Consider the following 17,254-nt stretch of genomic DNA (forward strand, 5'->3'; position numbering starts at 1 on the left):
CGACCCCTGAGCGGTGCGTTCACGTTCTAGCGGTCTCTGTTTCGCAGTTTTACCATCCCGTGTTGGGTCTTTGCGATGTGGGCGCACCGCTCAGGGGTCGGATTTCAGGTGCCAGCACTGTACTAGCAGTATCCTACTAGTATGGCGATGCATGGCGGATGTTGCGGCAGACGACAGCCATGGAATACATGTACGGACAATACGATGTGTTGTTTCATAGTCCAAATGCCGCCGAGTCCCGGACCATTCAATGTGAATGGCTGTGAGGTAGTGTGTGTACATCGTCGGTCCAACCTGTAGGGACACAGGTCCGCCACCATGCTGCCTGTCCGCAAGCCATTCCACCGTCCCACGGGTTCGCGTGCGCTTGGCTTTAGGCGCGGACTGGAAAGAGCAAAGTATGGCTCACAAGTCCTTTGCCCCCGACACAATGCTCAATACAATACTCAATAGCTCAGCATTTGAGTGCACTGTCGCAAATCCGTGTCTGCTGAGGGATTGATGAGCGAGCTCGTTCCTGTAGAATAATGCCGAGAGGGAAAAGCCCTGGAGCATACAGGGACGGGGAATCTATAGCGACACGACATCGAACAACAAGTCATTGGAGTGATAAGACCTGCACCTGACCAGCATCTAGGCCAGGCAGGCATTCTAGTGTAGGTGTATACGTTATACGTAACACGTCAGTTTCTACATGTGTAGTAGTAGTTCTGCGTTTTTCATCATTCCATCTGGAGTGAATACCTACACGCATTATACCTGCCAACTGCATGTGCCCTACTGTCTGTGGCTAGTCGAAATGCCATCACCACATCGCGCCACAGAGTCAGTTGACACTCCGGCCTGGATTATGCAGCTCCGCCTTCACACTTCTTCACTCGCTCCAGACACCAGTAATCGCGCTCCCCTGCCGTCCTGCAGGGCTTGGGTTCAGCTCCTGCACCCTTATCCCAGCTACTGCGCATAGCTGTTAGGGTATCGCGCCACAAGAAACATGGTTTCAGCTCATCAACTGCTATCCGCGGAACGGGATTTACTCGTCTTTTCGTTTCTGCGTTGCCCCACCGTACCGGTCCGGAGCGAAACGATATCCGCTTTGCGCAAACCTACTTTTCGAGTGTGACGATCAAGCACATAAATAGCTGTGGAGAACTGAGGAAATCATCAGTGTTCCTGGTCTCGCCAGCGACTTTCAATCTTCCAATCTTCCAATCAAGCTAGTCTACTTGGTTGACGCGGAACACTTTGGTGCACTAGAAACTGTCTGACGTTCTCCATCAGTTGAGAAGGAGAAGATAAGTTTTAGTCTTGTACGTGGTACGCTACATTGCACGCACCACTGTTCTCAGACAAAAAGACAGCGAGAGAGAGAGCGAACACAAGAGGACCTCACACCTTTTCACACCTTTGCGTATTTCGTCTCAGTGGTCGTCCCTCATCATGTCCACTCTTCGTCTTCTGCCCATCGCGGTGCTTCTCTTCGCTCTGTTCGGCCACGGCACTTCCCGCACTCTCGAAGGACTCTTGCAGTTCGCACAGCGCAGCAACCAGCCAGCCGAATCTACCGGTACGACAGTCGAGAAGAGCAGGGCAAAGTTCAACTTCGCCGTCGAGGACAATGGTGCGCGCGAGAACCACGCCAACCAACGAGAACCGAAATCGGCGGAGCAGATACACATGGAGTTCCTCTATCGTCATCTGGCTTCGCGGCGTCGCAACGGGCCAACAATCTCCAGCCGATGCCTGTCATCCTCCTACCGAAGTCGACCACTATCCGTTTTCTACGAAGAAGGTAAGGAAAATACGGTCTTTTGACAATGTTAGGCATTTCTGCGTTCAACAAAGCTTTGCGTTTTTAGGAGGAGCTACTGGTACTAGTACCTGGGTGTATTGATACAGGTACGGTTATGCAGGGTCGTTATGCCGGGTCGTTATGCCGGTAAACGTAATGGGTAATTGCAGATACATGTACCGGTACATCTTTGTGGCCGACCAAGTCATGAAGTAACTAGTTAAAAAATATTTATGTAATACATGTCCTATGAAAAGTAGACAAGTATTATGATTATGAAATAGTACATGTAACAGCAATGGTATGCGTGATGCGTCAATGGAATGCGTTGGCTCTCTCCTGTGTAGTGGGTACATGTGCCAACCAGGTCTCAGTATCATAATATGTTACAGACATCCATGTAACGTATATCATGCATAATATGTTTGTACTATGTAATGTGTAATATGGATGCTTAGCACAATCTTGATGAAGGGCATGAAAACGTGTTCAAACATATCGGACAAAAGCGGATATGCAATGGCTTTTTGATCCGCAGACCACCCATTTCGTCCTGAACAGCATTCACGTTTGACACGTGCACATGCACACACACACACACACACACACACACACACACACACACACACACACACACACACACACACACACACACACACACAGAGTGGCGCACATACACATCGTGACCAAACTGCACATGCCACCCACCCTGTGATCTGATGCATAGTGCAAGGGAAGAACAGGACTGTGTGTGGGCACATATACAGTGCTGGCAACTGAAATCCGACCCCCTAGCGTCTCGTACGAATCGCTAACGCGGCTAGCGCACCGCTAGGGGGGTCGGATTTCAGTTGCCAGCACTGTACTTCAAAAATCTACAGGACCTCCTGCTAGGTACTACTAGGTATGATAAGAGTCTACTAGACATGCCAGCTCTACTAGACACGCTCATGTTGTGACTAGTGTTATTGCGAAATGAAGAGTACATCATTAGGCTGTGTTGAATGCCCCCGCCCCTCCCCTTGACTTCCTGGAGCATATCCTGCTCGTGCGGCAGGTATACACATGCTGTTATGTGGTGAGAATGAGATGTCAGCGGGGTTGTAGATTGTCAGAGGGAATGCAATAGCAGTAGGAGAGGATTGACAGTATCACTTTGTGTACAGGAACGTGCAAATATGTATGCGTACATGCACAAGCACATTAGGCAAGTGCCTTTAGATGTTATCTGTACGTGCTTAAGGTTTTCGCAGCCACCTACAAAAATGATATCTAGGGCACTTTACTAAATCACGTGAGATAGGAGACAGTGCAGCCACAGTGCAATTTCACTCATGCACTCCTGACAGACGAGCATGGCAGAAGGCACTTCACCCACCGCCAAATAACCCTCTTTGAAGATGCTGAGATCACACCCAGCTGGACATGTCAAGTCCCTGTCCAAACATTCTCCGTCACTGCTGATCACGTGCCCTGCTTGTCACGGTCATGTTGTAACACGAACATCCTGGAATGTCTTCAATTATCGAATACCTTTGTGGTCCTCCTGGTAGACTTCTCCCTTTTCCATGCAGATCTGCATTGCATTAAACTCGTGTAGGTTCCTCTCAATGATGAACAGGCCGAAAGCCACTGCTCATCCTCCTGACTATAATGTATGTCCCTCGCCATTTTATTGTCACCTGCAGGATCCCTGTGTACATCATTCAGTTGGCTACTGCCGGAGAATGATGAAGCAACGACGTGCTTTGCCGAGATGTGGTTCACGCCGGACCACTTCACCAGTCTGATGGCGGAGGGATCACGGCATGACGTCCTGGATCACGTAGCGTCACTGCAGATAGTGGCAGGAGACTTCAAGACAACCGTAGCTAGCCTCGGCAAAGTCTGGTCTGCCATTCCGTCATCACAGTGGATTGTTGTGGAAGTTAGTCAGGAAATCCGCGCTAGAGCCAGGGCCTCGTCCAAGACAGCTTCAGAACCTGTTGTGAAGGTGTGCATAGCAGAGAACAGTACGGTCAATAGTGATCGGCCAAGTCAGGTCCTCAGCGTCGCTCTGAAGCCAATTGGTCAGCACCAGCATCATGAGCGTCGTACGCAAACAATCGGCAACATGATCAGCCGCAGTCCATTCTCCGTGACCGGTGTGCGCAAGGCTGCACCTCTCTCCATCGCTCAGTTCATTCGCAATCACTCCTCCCGGCCACTGCGCCGATCTCGCCTGCAATCACGCGGTGCACCATCCACCCATGGTCGGCGTCGCAGAGAAGAAGTCGTCCCGACCCCGTCAGACATTCCCCTCCATGTGGAGATTGAAGAGGGTGCCATGGCTATCCCAGAAGAAGAGCTCTGCCGACGGCAATCACTTCTTATTCACCTTCCTGACTACATTGACGACGTGGAGGTGCTCCGTCCAAAGAACTTGGACATCTATGATTGTATAGGGGAATGTGACTTCGGTATGCCAGCAACGCAGCATGCTTCCTTCATGGATCTAGTCCGCGATGGCGTATCAGACCAGCGTCTCAGCCACAGCTGCTGCATCCCTGCAAAGTTCCAGAGCAACGAATTCTTCATCCTGGTGCGCGATGACCTCAATATCACCAATGTGGTCAACCTGATAAACCCTGTTGTGACGGAATGCGGATGCTCCTGAGCTAATTCGACCAGTGTGTCACGGATTTGAACTTGGGTATTGACTTTCACACCAGGAAAGGAATCATACCCAAAACATCTCGCGGCCACTAATGCCATGGTATCTATGAGCTATCACTCACTGGTGACCTGACCTAAGTCATAGTCCAGCACATGCATGCAATTCCTCTGCCATATTTATAAGACTCTGACCACCACAGCTAAGCAACAAGGCCATTTCACCTGCTAGTTTGGTTAAAATCTTAACACTTGAAACTTGAGATAATTGCTTGAGATCTTTTGCACTCCTTCCAATACTAAAACGAGTCTCACGTAAACCATGAATTTTTCCCCAATACTATACTCAATTTTCACCTTCTGCCCCCCCCCCCCCCCATTAGCTCTCTTCTATGATTGTTATTGAAGTACAAGTTACAAGGACGGTAGCCATTTGCTTGCCTTACCTGTCTCCTCACCCTGCGACTTTGCTCTATGAATTCATAACTACGGCAATAATAACATCATGATCGTTCACCTGATCGCATAGTTTTTGAATACTGATCAACCTGAAGCATGTGGGCTCCAAAGGGCTAACTGGAAATGCCCTTATTTCAGAGGTACACACACACACACACACACACACACACACACACACACACACACACACACACACGCACTCTGGAGCTCAGTGATTGTAGTACGTCAAGGGGACTGTCAAGAGGTGTCCCCAATTTCGAGCTTCAGTGTCCGTTCCTCTTAGAACTTAAGATTCCTGTTTGAACACGGGCCACTGTACTTGTATCAGATCGAAGTTCCAGTATGGTGAATTTCCGCAGTCACTTTCACTGAAAGTAGCCCAGTATCAACACATCTCCGAGTATAGCTTTAAATGGGCAGGGACAGGAATTCCACTTGGCTTCTGCTGTATCGTGCCGATAGCAAATTCCACACGGCTAGAGCAGCACAGAACTTAGTACACCATTTAGAGGAGAATTCATTACCTTCCTGATTCTTTGGCCAGCTTGTACTGAAGTCACAACATATTTTCCCAGAACTGGTACCGGGTACATGCTAAAACTGAGCTTGAGAAATACAATGTGGTCTGAGCTCGAGAAATACAATGTGGTCATCATGTTACTCAGTGGTGGATATCAGTACTACAAAAAACACTTGTAATACTTAAGAATTATAAGAATTCCGCAAAAAAAACCTGTAAAATCACTTTATGCACCAGTTGTGCAGTGGATGTTTTGCAGGCGTCGCCAGCACCATGATCACATAAAGCCGGTGAACATGTGGTAGACATAATTATGGTGGATACTGAATAGGGCAAATCAAACGACGGCAGAGAATACAGATAATACAAGTCCAATATTGCAATAACCATCATTTAGCACTTTCAAATTCAATTTGACAAGAATACTCATTTACCGTCTTGTTTAGGAAAGACACTCTATAACTTGAAATCTGATCATGAACTAAATTCTCCTCAGAACAGTATTATGAATAGCACTGACTGAGAAGCACATCAGTAATGGTTTAGAATGGCAGTATCATCCAAAGTAACATAATAATCTGAGGCTCTGATATCGTGAAAATTGGGAGAATACTAGAGACTCCGAGAAATTGTATTGTGCAATATCCAGTACCGTTTTTTAGAAGTAGTACTTTTGGCATTAGGATGAATCTAACAATTACGGTGAGATAAATACCATTATGAACGAAACAATGGTTTGTATGTGTGTGTGTGTGTGTGTATGTGTGTGTGTGTGTGACCGTGCGAAACGGATGTCACGTGCAGCCAGGAACAACTGCCGTCATGAATGCGAGCATTGCGAAAGACGGTTCTCAAGGCCACAGGACTTGCAACGCCATGCCAAATATTGTTGACTTTGCGATTTCTCTCCCTTTTCTTCTCTCTTCTTGTCGTTGTCTCCCGCTTCTGGGAGCGGCGTGGCCCGATAGGGTAGCTGTACATAGTAGTAGTAGTAGTAGTGTGCGTGTGTGTGTGTGTGTGTGTGCACGCGCGCGCGCTTGCATATGTGCATTCGCACATGTGTGTGTGTGTGTGTGTTTTTGTTTGGGTGCATGTGTGCTTGTGTGCATGTGCATGAAAGCAAAATCCAAATACCTGCTCATACTTAGGATAAAGAACTGCCCTGACACTACATTCCGGTATATGATGAGACACTATCCATATCAACGATAGAGCCTGCCGTTGATTGCGATAAGCCTAATGCGACACAGGACTTTCAGTCTTTGGCAATGGATCCGTTTTCGGTGGCTCGCCAATGATGTTGACCATATCCAAGGCTGTGCCCGGACCAAGACAGGGTGGTGAGGGAACTGCAGCTGGTTCCAGTGGGATATGAGAACTAGCATCATCGTCGTCATTGTCTTCGTCATTGGAGTCAGGGTCCGTTTGAGTACCAGTCTCAGTAGGTGGCGGTACACCAGTTGGCAGCATGGTTGGCGAGTGCTCACCGCCACCCAGGGGAACACCTGAGAGTGGAGTGGTTGCTGGCAGGGCAGAGGATTGCTGCTCAAGACTGGGAATACGCAGGAAGCGGTACACGTAGCGCTTGTTCCTGACCTTCCTCAGCACGTTCTGTCGGTAGTAGTAGCGCATTGCTCTGGACATCTTGTCGTAGGTCATGTTTGAGCGGCGCTTGACCCTGCCCCACAGTGCTGCCACCTCCTCAGGCTGCCGCAGTTGAAACTCAAGGTCACGACGACGCGTCCAGGTAATGACAGGGGCATATCGGCTGTCCTCCAGTAGTCGCAGCAGAAACAACCACAGGTACCTGCTGCGCAGTGGCGAGCCCGGCAACTGGCCCAGGAAGATGTGCTGATCACTAGGTGCATCGTTGCTGCAGACGAATGCCTGTGATACTTGTGCGTTCGCCGTCATTGGTGGAGAGTAGCGCCCGGTTAGCGGCAGATTCATTGGCTGATGAGGCATAACCGGGCTGTGAAAGTTAGTTGGACTTGGCTGCATGGTCATAGGTCGTGCAGGAAATCCCCCGGTCGGTGCTGGCATGCCATAGATATGCTGCTGTCCGGTGGCAGTGTAGTCCGGTCCGGCCGTCAGCATGCCACCCAGCGCGGGCGAGTGCTCCGGGCGGCCACTCTCGTAGCCTAGTGGACTTGTTATGGTTGGTGGCGGGCGGTAGAGCGTAGGCCTTACCCCAGGACTGCTGGTAGGTCCTGTGGGTAACACAGCAGATGATGGCATACATACAAACATGTTGTAAAGCAAACTCACGCACATCAACCATCAAACACTACACCATAACTGCGCTCTCCCTTTATCTAAACTCACGCACATATAAATACATATAACAGGCAATTACAAGTAGTAATGATGTGGGATATGACCTGACTAATGCCGGGATATTGCATGGAAACTTGAAAGTCTGAAGACTTCATGGAGATTTCAGTGTGTTGTGTTAGGCTTACCATTAGATCTAGAAGATGCTTGCAGTGAATGGTAGGACATATGGGGATCCTCAGTGCGCCCAACAGGCATGATAGCCGCCATGCCCGCCATGGTTGCCATGGTCGCCATGCTACCTAGTGCAGGCTGATGGTATGGAAGTGTTGCTGCTGGTAGCTGCTGCTGATGCTGGGTTTGCTGCTGGTGCTGTGGCTGTGTTTGCGGCTGCTGCGCAAGTGCCTGATATCGTGACTTTTCCGGCATCCACGGGGAGGACACTGGTTGGCTGCTTGCCAGGCCGTGGCCACTGTGGGCGTGCTGGGCAGACAGACTCTGGTATGCTGTCTCTATACTGGTACAGCGATCACTGGGAGACGCTGCATCGCTGGGTGATATCTTGGCCATCGGTGGATTGTTGTTGCTACTGCTGCCGGCTGGGATTCTGGGTGTTGGTGATGAGGAAATGAATGGTTGGTGTATAACATGGCCGCTGGGCAGATTGGCGGGCTGCTTGCTGCTTGTTGTGCCTACCTCGGACTCAGAGCTTCCCGGGGTGTGTAGCTGCCCTGCTGTGATGTGCTGTGACGCGGCTGGCGCGCCAGACGTTGGGATCTGAGACGGGCGCTCAGTGCTGGCCACTGCGGGAATGCACTGCGATGGCCCGGAGTTGCTCAGAAACTGAGCAGGTACACTGGCAAAGGGGCCGTTCAGCTGCACCAAATGGATATTGGAGCCGGCAGCAGCAGCAGCGGCAGCAGCTGTAGCGCCAGCATTGGAATCGGCCGGCTGCCAGGCCTGGCTGGGAGCCATGCAAGCCGCGTTTGGATTCCAAACGCACAGCGACTGGTACTGCTGAGGGTTTGTTGACATCTTTCCTAGCAGACTGGTGTTGCTGATGGCCGCGGGGTTTTGTTCTAAGCTTACACTAGACGAGGCAACAGTGCTACAATAGGCGGTCTTCAGTGCTGAAGTACCTGCTGTGCTTCGACAGACGTCCAGTTGGCTGTTCCCAAACTCAGCAATTGGAATATCTGCATGATGAAGTGTGGAGTACACAACCATAGGGAGACATATCCAGTTGATGGTTAGAACAGAGCACAGTAGAATAACTAGGGTAAATTGTGTCCAACTCTCCCCAACTAATGACCTACATGTACAATACATGTGGTGGTAAGCTCTTTGCAGTGCATGATCATCACCAAGGAAAGGTATACTTTGAGTCGTGGATATAACACGTTCAGCAATGCTTTGTTGATGACTAGACTTCACTGCAATTGGTTCAGCCAGCCTCTCTGAGCTCTACTGATGAGACCTAGTGAGAAGGCCACAATAGCTGTGGCGCAGATTGAGTGGTTTTCAGTCTGTGCATTTGTTGGGCATGTGCTCCAATGATTTCTCCGCTTGTTGGGAAGGAAAACTAGGTAAAAGAGGTCCTGGCTGTATTGAGATGATGCTACCAGGGTCGCATCAAGAAACCTCTTGCAGCTGATGTCATCAATGCGCCGAAACATTGTTGAGTGTTTCTATCTCAGCTATCTTCTACTTCGATGAAACTGCTGGAAGCCTCAAAACCTGTCTGAACAAATTTTTTAAGCATTTAATAATAAACACAGCTCGCATCTTCCCTGAACCTGTTAGACAGGAGCAGAGTCGACGCATCTGTCAACAGTGTCAAGCCAAGTTAGTCTATCTCCTGCAGCTTGGAGAGCACTCTCCACGGAGAGATCCGCTGCCTTCAGGTCGTGCCGAATCGTATCTATCCACCGCAATGGCGGACGACCACGGGTTTTTTATGTCGTTTTTGTTGATTGATAGCTCCAGTGCTTGGAACGAGGCGGATTCTGGACCCTCTCGCACCACATGGCCAAACCACAGCAGCCTGCGTCGCCGGCATGTGGCACTAACTGGAGATTGTTTTGTTTCTGTGTATAAGTTGTTATTGGTGATGCGTTGCGGGCATTTGACTTCCGTAAATTCTGTCAAGGTTGTACGCTGACAGAAATGAGTTAATTCGTCATTATCCATGTGCACAGATCGCTTGAGCATAGCTATCCATATATGGGATGGAAAGAGGTGTCAAACAGACTAAAGTCGATTAGTCATAGGCAGATGTTTCCAGTCCGTATACGGATGAAACGTGTACACAAGTAGTGAATTCCTGACTTGTGATTTCACCTCTACTTATCTTCTGCGTACTTCTATATAACTCATAACTCAGTTATTTGGGCACCGAAGCAACGGGCATGTCGGTCTACCAAGCACCCTTTGGGCGAGTTTAGTGGAGATATTACTGCTCTTTTGTTATTTTTAGTGGAAATAGTGACATCACATGCCATATCTCTGGCTTTTCCCCATCAACACGTATGTGATTCGGAGTTACGGGTAGTGCCTGGTCCCGGACCGCCTGGATAAACAACGTATGAGGGTGGAGTTCCACAACTTTTAGCTATGGAGAGGGGTATTATTATTAGTACAGTAATATTGGTCATTATTCAGTTTGCGCAATCCTCACTCCATCCGTCCATTCATATGATGAAGGAGCGTGTGCTACTAGTGTCTGCAAATATACAGTCTCGTCGCTTGGGCTCATCACATCTATCAGGTCATATGGTCTCATGACTTCTAACAAGCACATTTTACCATACAACATTATGGGCATTGAACGAAGAGAAATGACGGGAAACCTGACTTTCTAAACGTGCAGCTATTCTTGCTTTTGCGCTCCGGACCCTAGTGTCAGGCTGGCACTTTTGTCTAAGGCCACCGCGCCATGATTATGATTGTGTTCGCTCGGGTACTATACAGCGCAATGGTTATCGACTGAACACTTCCATCGTTTTCAACACGCTAGCTGCTGGCAGGTGACTCCGCTACGGTTACTACAAAGTTAGTTCGGCACTTGAATTAGCGTCCCCTGCCGACATTGACGACTCTTTCTCTGACTCGAACCCTGCCTGGGATAATAACACTATTGTCTCGATTGTCAAGTTGTCCGGTAACGAGCACTTCTTCAGGACGGTAGATGCATCTTCCGGAGAATTTCACTGACAAGTCCAGAACTTCCCTCGCGACATTTGCACGAACGTCCCTAGGGTAGGCTAGGAAGCAGAAGGAAGCAGTGACAGTTGAAGTTCCTCTCAGTATCAAGCCATCCCGGTGGTAGGAGCTGTTTCTAATTCCGGCCCGCCGATGTCTCTTGATCCTTCACCAACGAATTATTTCGATTTGACCGATCGTGTCCGTGAGCGGTAAAGTCGAAGTCCAAGTTCTTTTCGGCAGACGGCGGTGCGGTGGTTCCGAATCAAAACGGGAATGGTGATTTCCACAGAACAAATACAGAATGTTGAGGGCAGTTGGATAAAGACAAGAGCGGACTTACCGTTTATGTAGCTGTCGATCGCATCGCCAGTTCCTTCTTCCTTTTCAGTGTTCTTGAGAGGAGTGAGTGATGTCCTTCCCTTTCCAGAGAACACTTTTGTTGAAGTCGGGTAGGATAGAGCCGTCTCTGCTACCGCAGTGCCAGCAGATCCCTCGCAGCTGGTCTCGCTAGCGGATACTTGCTCGCCTGCGCACAGCGAGTTACTAGCACTGCCTCTGCTGCAGCGATTGGCCAGCAAAGCCTGGTGTTCACCAGAGGTTTGCAGCAGTGCCAGCATCGCATATCCGTCTAGGAGGGATCCATCGGGATTAGCAGTCTGCAAAACATCTGCGCAGGCTGCCGTCGTCACGTTCTGCGCATCTCGATCTTGTGCGTCCAGGGAGCTGCTCGAAAACAAAAGCTCCTGGTCGCAAGAAGTTGTTCCATTTCGCTGCTGGTAGCTGAGCGGGTGCTGGTGCCATGCTGTACTGTTAGATCCTGTGCTGTGTGTTGGTGAATGGTGTGTTGCCCAACCAGCAGAGATAGACCTGTCCAGGTGCTGAACAGTCGTGCTTCGCTTCCTGGTGCCTCCATGAAGGCGATCCGCCAAGAAGGCCTTCGTGGTGTGTGGCTCGATTGGAAAGAAATGTTGTTGGTGTTGTTGAGCATCAACACTGTGATCAGGGGGATTGGAGTGGCAACTGCTGGTCTGGACGTCATTGCAGTGCCACGATGCACCGAGAGGTGACCTTTTGGACTCTTGACCCTGAGTGACAGCTCGGCTTCTGAGAGTCTGTCCGATATCACCATGATCACGGCAAGGTTGCGAGGGCTGGGACTGAGAGGAGCTACAGGCCGAATGCTGCATGCTGTTTGCACCACCAGTTGCAGCCCAGTCCAAGCTCCACTTTGAGTTGGAGCCTCCATTGCTCAAATCTGGGATAGAACACGTGACACAGAGAGAAAGAGAGAGAGATAGCGGAACAGCGAGTGGCCACACCACCAGACAAAGAAGAACATGCAGTCTTCTGGATAATGTTAAACTATGCTCACGTGGATCGCTTGTACTGACTATGCTCAAGTGGATGGTTGTGCTGTTTGAGTTACCAGATCAATTAGGTCCGATGAGAGGGTAGATTTACGGCATGCCGGTGTTAAACAACCTGAGATTCGCGCTGTGTCCGAACACCGATTCGAAAAGGAACTTTTCGATTTCGATAGAAACACCAGGGCTTGGCGTGACTCGCCATCGGCGGCTCGAAACATTGGCAGATTTTGCTTGAAAACCAGTCTACATTCATAGTTCGTGTCAAGAGCACATACAGTTGAACAGACCAAGTACATGTACAGTAAACCTGTAACTAACGACCACCCCTGGGGCCAGAGAAAGCGGTCTTTAGTGTCAGGTGGTCCTTAGTTAGAGGCACCGCACAACCATTATATGAATATTAGACCGTCCGTGCCTGGCGAAGTGGTCTGTAGTACCAGGCTGGTCGCTAATCAAGGTGGTCTTTAGTTACAGGTTTTACTGCACCACACTCTCACTACTGGTCCCATTGATGGCATTATACCGGTATGCTGTAGTGGATGTTGACACTGGTGCTGATCATTCCGGCTTGCTGCAGGAAACTACTATTACTAAGGTACTTGTGACATGCAAATCCTCTGGCCCTACGTAGAATATACAATCACAACAGCGAGAGTTCCCAGATTGCCCAGACTAGAGTGCTCAACACCACAAGGATGGAGCAATTCCACAAAGGCAGAAGGTAACAGAGACAACCGGCTAGGTCATTGTTGTAACGCTGCGTTTCATGCACATAGCAAAGCTAAGGCAATCCTCAGATCTCTGATGATCTGTACATCATCTGGCTGCAAACGTATATCCAGGCCCATACTTGAATTAGTTTTGTGTGACGTCACAACTGCTCGTTCCTTTTCCATGTCCATAATTATGGCAGATGCACGTACATGTATCCTGCAGTGATGCCGAGACCATAATTATGGTCGGCGGAGTTTGGTACGTCCCACCAGTGCACCCGCTCCACGATCTCCCTTGGAGTTGGTTGCTGTTTGTTATGTGCTGAAAAGTCATCATCGGTCTCTTCAGTACGCCTTTGCGGATTATGCCGGCAGAAAAATTGGCAGAATTCGGTACTTTTTCGGGTAAGTTTCATGCATGTTTGGTATGTGGATAAAGAAATGGAGCAGAATTCGAGGAATTGCCCGCCATAAGGTTTGTATGGTTCTGCCAATTTCACTGCTTTTCGAGCAGAATCTGCCACCTTTTCGAGCATTATCCGCCAATACCTGCTCCTCAGTGCAGAGAGTGCATTGCGTGAACTTCGAAAAGAAAAATATCTGTTTTACAGTTTCCGAAGTCCGACGGGAGCGTTTATCATTCTAATGCTTTGAAAATTAATATCACTAACAGTCCATTTACTTCTCCTCTCCACGTCCCCTGCCATTACATACCCTCAAAAAACAAATATTAAATAAATCAATTGAACCAAAAGGTTCAGTGAGCAGATGAAGTGCTAGTATGTCGCTCTCGCTCTTGTGTGAGATTGTGCCATCAAGCTAGGTTCTTTGTGAAGCGCGATGTGGCCACAATGGACGAAACAATTCTGTCCACAAATGAAGTGTAATTTATTGCATTCCCAACTCATCACAACAACGCGCTCTTCAGCCGACCCATACAGATCCCAACTCATCACAACAACGCGCTCTTCAGCCGAACCATACAGATCTGTATGGTTCGGCTGAAGAGCGCGTTGTTGTGATGAGTTGGGAATGCAATAAATTGAAAATATGGCCGAAAGCTCTGTCGCAATATTCAGTTCTGAAAGGAAGTGTACTTCAAAGTATAATAATTTATAATAAACAAAAATCGCTGTGTCATAACGAGAATTGTCGAGTGGACAGGACAGGACAGACAGGGAGGCGTACTGCACTGTGTGTCCTGGCATAGATTTCGCGAGCACCGATGTTGAGCACCGATGTTGGGGAGAGCCGCTCATAAACGAAATCATGCTCCGGCATACCCTTCCTCCATTCCACGCTCCACACCGTGCATTCCTCCGGTAAGAGCATCATCATCTTCCATACACGCTAACAGTGTAGACATTGATCATACGGAAGGACAAAGTTAACAGGATCCGGGATGCTGCGCACTCTTTTGCCTTCCCAAGGAGGAGAGCATGCTGTGTACTCTTATCGGCACATACTGATTATGGTGAAGGCTATGATGCCCGTTGAGAGGCTACGGACCATGTCCAATTTGCCGATCCGGAAACACCCGAACTTAATGCTGCATAGTCATGAGCATGAACTGAGCCATCAATCTAAACGGTGTCCCATCAGTCTTTGGCCAGTGGCCACTCGATCTTATCCTACAGTCTACAGTGCAGCCTGAAACAGGACACATGGTTAGCAACGTTGGATGTTTCAAATGTGAAAGGAGGCGAGATATTGCCACTTCGGCGGTAATGTAGAAGACAGTGGCTGCTCCAAACGTTGCAGCTCGCACTTCCTGCCAACTGATTGACACTTTGAAAGGAGTGATTCAAGTTGAAAATGGTCAACGAGACCTGGCCGAGATTAGATAGTTCTCAAATTTCAAAAGACAGTCAGCTCGAAAGGAGGCGTTAAGGTGTGGGTTTCAAGAGGGGAGTATCGGCCTTTAAGCATGCCTTGGCCCACCTCGTCAGATGTGTGGCATTTCGTTTGGAGCTACTAATACTAATAGTTACGATATGACGGGATAGCATGGTTGCAAAGGTGTTGCACGGCTTGAGGGCTTGGTCGGTCTGAGAGCATGGAAGCGTTCTGTGATGCTTCAGTCCTAGTGCAGCTCAGCACTGCACTGTGTGGCCCATTGCGTATCGCCTCTCCAGACTCTACCGAAGTCACGACATTCGCTCGCTGCTCATTCACACTGCAGGAAGACTTCAATCAAGACTCCGACATAGCCCATTATCTGGAGACGGCCTGTCCTGCATTATGGTCAAGAAGGCTGTCAGCAAACCGTTCCCTTCTTTTTTAAACTCAGAATTGCAGAATTCTCACCTCTGTATTCAGTGATTCTCTAATCTACACCTTACCTTCTAGATTTCTCACATATCGTGGCCGGAGAGGTACATGTACCAATAATTATTGGCAATAGAAGTCGAAGAACGCAGGGCGGTGCTGTGTATGCAACTGGTGTTACTGTAAAAATGGAGATTGCGAGGTGTGTGCAGTCCACAGAATGACTCCGTGACTCCACTGGGCCCCGCATGGTCAAAGTCGATCCCATGCCGCAGATGTAAGTAATGAAGTTATGAAGTGCAGACTGCGAAGGCTGTAGTCTACATGTTCGGGCAGGAACAATTGGATTATTGACATCTCATCATTTTGATCTTGGCTTGATACCAAAATATTTTGTTCAACCAGAAGAACAGAGTAATAATAGTTGTGTGGAGGGGTGACTTGAGATTGAATACAGCATACTTCGAGTATGTGAAGCACAGGCACTGTGACACGCCGGGCGTGTTACGATCACATGAACACAATAACACAATACCACAGTCGTATAGCACGTCCATGTGTCAGTTTAGGATTGCCAGGACCTTCATGTACATGTCCTCGACACCTGGACCAATTCCATCTCAAAATGACCAGCTTGCAGTGTAAATCCCATATGCACCAACTGTGTGCAATGTTTAACGCCTGTAATAAGAGTCGCAAGCAACGTCTTACCTTGATAATTGGCCATCTCCGACACAAGCCGCTGCTTCCTTTCTCCTTACAAAATGCTATGCTACAGTACACGATATCGGAACACGTTCTTGTCTCTCTGCCACTAAATCTCTCGCCGTCAACGGCCAACACCATGCAATTGAGCAAAACCTTCGAAGTCGGTGGATGTTGGTAACGTTGGGGTTTGGTGGAGGACCTGGTGCAAAAAGCTTTATAAGTCGACATGATTTCTGGAAAAAGCACCAAACAGCCCGGACGGCGGGTGTAGTTCAAGACGGCGGGTACGTGTTACGTGGCCGAAGATAGATCATTTTCTCGAACCGATAGCATTGGCAAGTTACTGTTTGCACGCCCGTTTGTGGAGACGAAAGGGGTTTTCAGGTGATCTTACCCTGTGCTATGAAATTGCTCAGGTAACATTTGTAACGCGCGCCGAAAGTCCTCCTCGGCCAGCCTGCTCAGGAATGATCTGCTCCCTTGCAGCATCAAACTAATGCAGAATTGCATCTCTCAATTCATGAACGCATGCGGACACTGTGTATGGACGAAACTGCTTTTCGTGGTAGTCGCTCTGACACTCATATCCCCGGGCAATATGAAAAAGGGATGGGTGCCTAAAATAGCGAGGAGTATTTCTGCAGTCTACCTGAATAGTGCTAAACTTAGGGTTGGGTGCAGGATAATCCACACAACGATGCTCCTCGTGGTGACCTCTGTCCATGAGCAGAGAAATGGCGCTGCTGGATAATTTCAGCATTGCACATTTCACCTTTCACCCATGAGAACATGGTGTACGGTTTTGGCGCTGCACTGGCGCCACGCATGCAAAGTAGCCAGCGGATTGTTGTCTCGTTGCTGGAGGTGACGAAGCATAGTGTGGCAATTAAGAGCTTGCTGAAATCTTCATAATACCACTCCATACACATACATGTAACGTTAATCATTGGATGAGTGGATGATAAAGCTGGATGGATGATGCCCTGTTTGTTTTTAGGTACCGTTTACTAAAGCACAAGTAGTTTTGCAGCATGCCCTTGGCAAGGTGCTGCAGACCAAAGCCAGTCAACCACGAACGCATCCCCGCTCATTTGGGTTCGCGCCTCCTTCCGCACCCCTCCAATCGGCCACTACTGTTCAGCGGGATTTCCTGAGTACAAGCCAGATGACCTTAGCCAGGGAAGCTGTCTTAGCAGGGTAATAGGGGCGCGACAAGCAGTCGTCTGAAACCAAGCCTGAAGAAGAGGTCTTCGTTGTGTAGCTAATCATCTCAACTTGCCGTTTAAACAAGCCCGTG

At 48.9% G+C, this 17,254-nt stretch overlaps 2 protein-coding genes across 2 annotated transcripts; one reads left to right on the forward strand and one right to left on the reverse strand.

Moving 5' to 3' along the window:
• Positions 1–883: 883 nt before the first annotated feature.
• Positions 884–4,965, forward strand: LOC135809970 (uncharacterized). Its single transcript, XM_065323420.1, has 2 exons — positions 884–1,792; positions 3,481–4,965. Exons 1-2 carry the CDS (start codon positions 1,441–1,443, stop codon positions 4,446–4,448), a joined length of 1,320 nt encoding a protein of 439 aa, XP_065179492.1. The 5' UTR covers positions 884–1,440; the 3' UTR covers positions 4,449–4,965.
• Positions 4,966–5,407: 442 nt separating this feature from the next.
• On the reverse strand, positions 5,408–16,384 carry LOC135809969 (uncharacterized). Its single transcript, XM_065323419.1, has 4 exons — positions 15,961–16,384; positions 11,242–12,156; positions 7,886–8,893; positions 5,408–7,633 (listed from the first exon to the last, which is right to left on the reverse strand). Exons 1-4 carry the CDS (start codon positions 15,974–15,976, stop codon positions 6,660–6,662), a joined length of 2,913 nt encoding a protein of 970 aa, XP_065179491.1. The 5' UTR covers positions 15,977–16,384; the 3' UTR covers positions 5,408–6,659.
• Between the last annotated feature and the right edge of the window lie 870 nt (positions 16,385–17,254).

The sequence above is a fragment of the Sycon ciliatum genome, chromosome 2 (genome assembly GCF_964019385.1).
Source record: "Sycon ciliatum chromosome 2, ocSycCili1.1, whole genome shotgun sequence".
Lineage (NCBI taxonomy): Eukaryota > Metazoa > Porifera > Calcarea > Leucosolenida > Sycettidae > Sycon > Sycon ciliatum.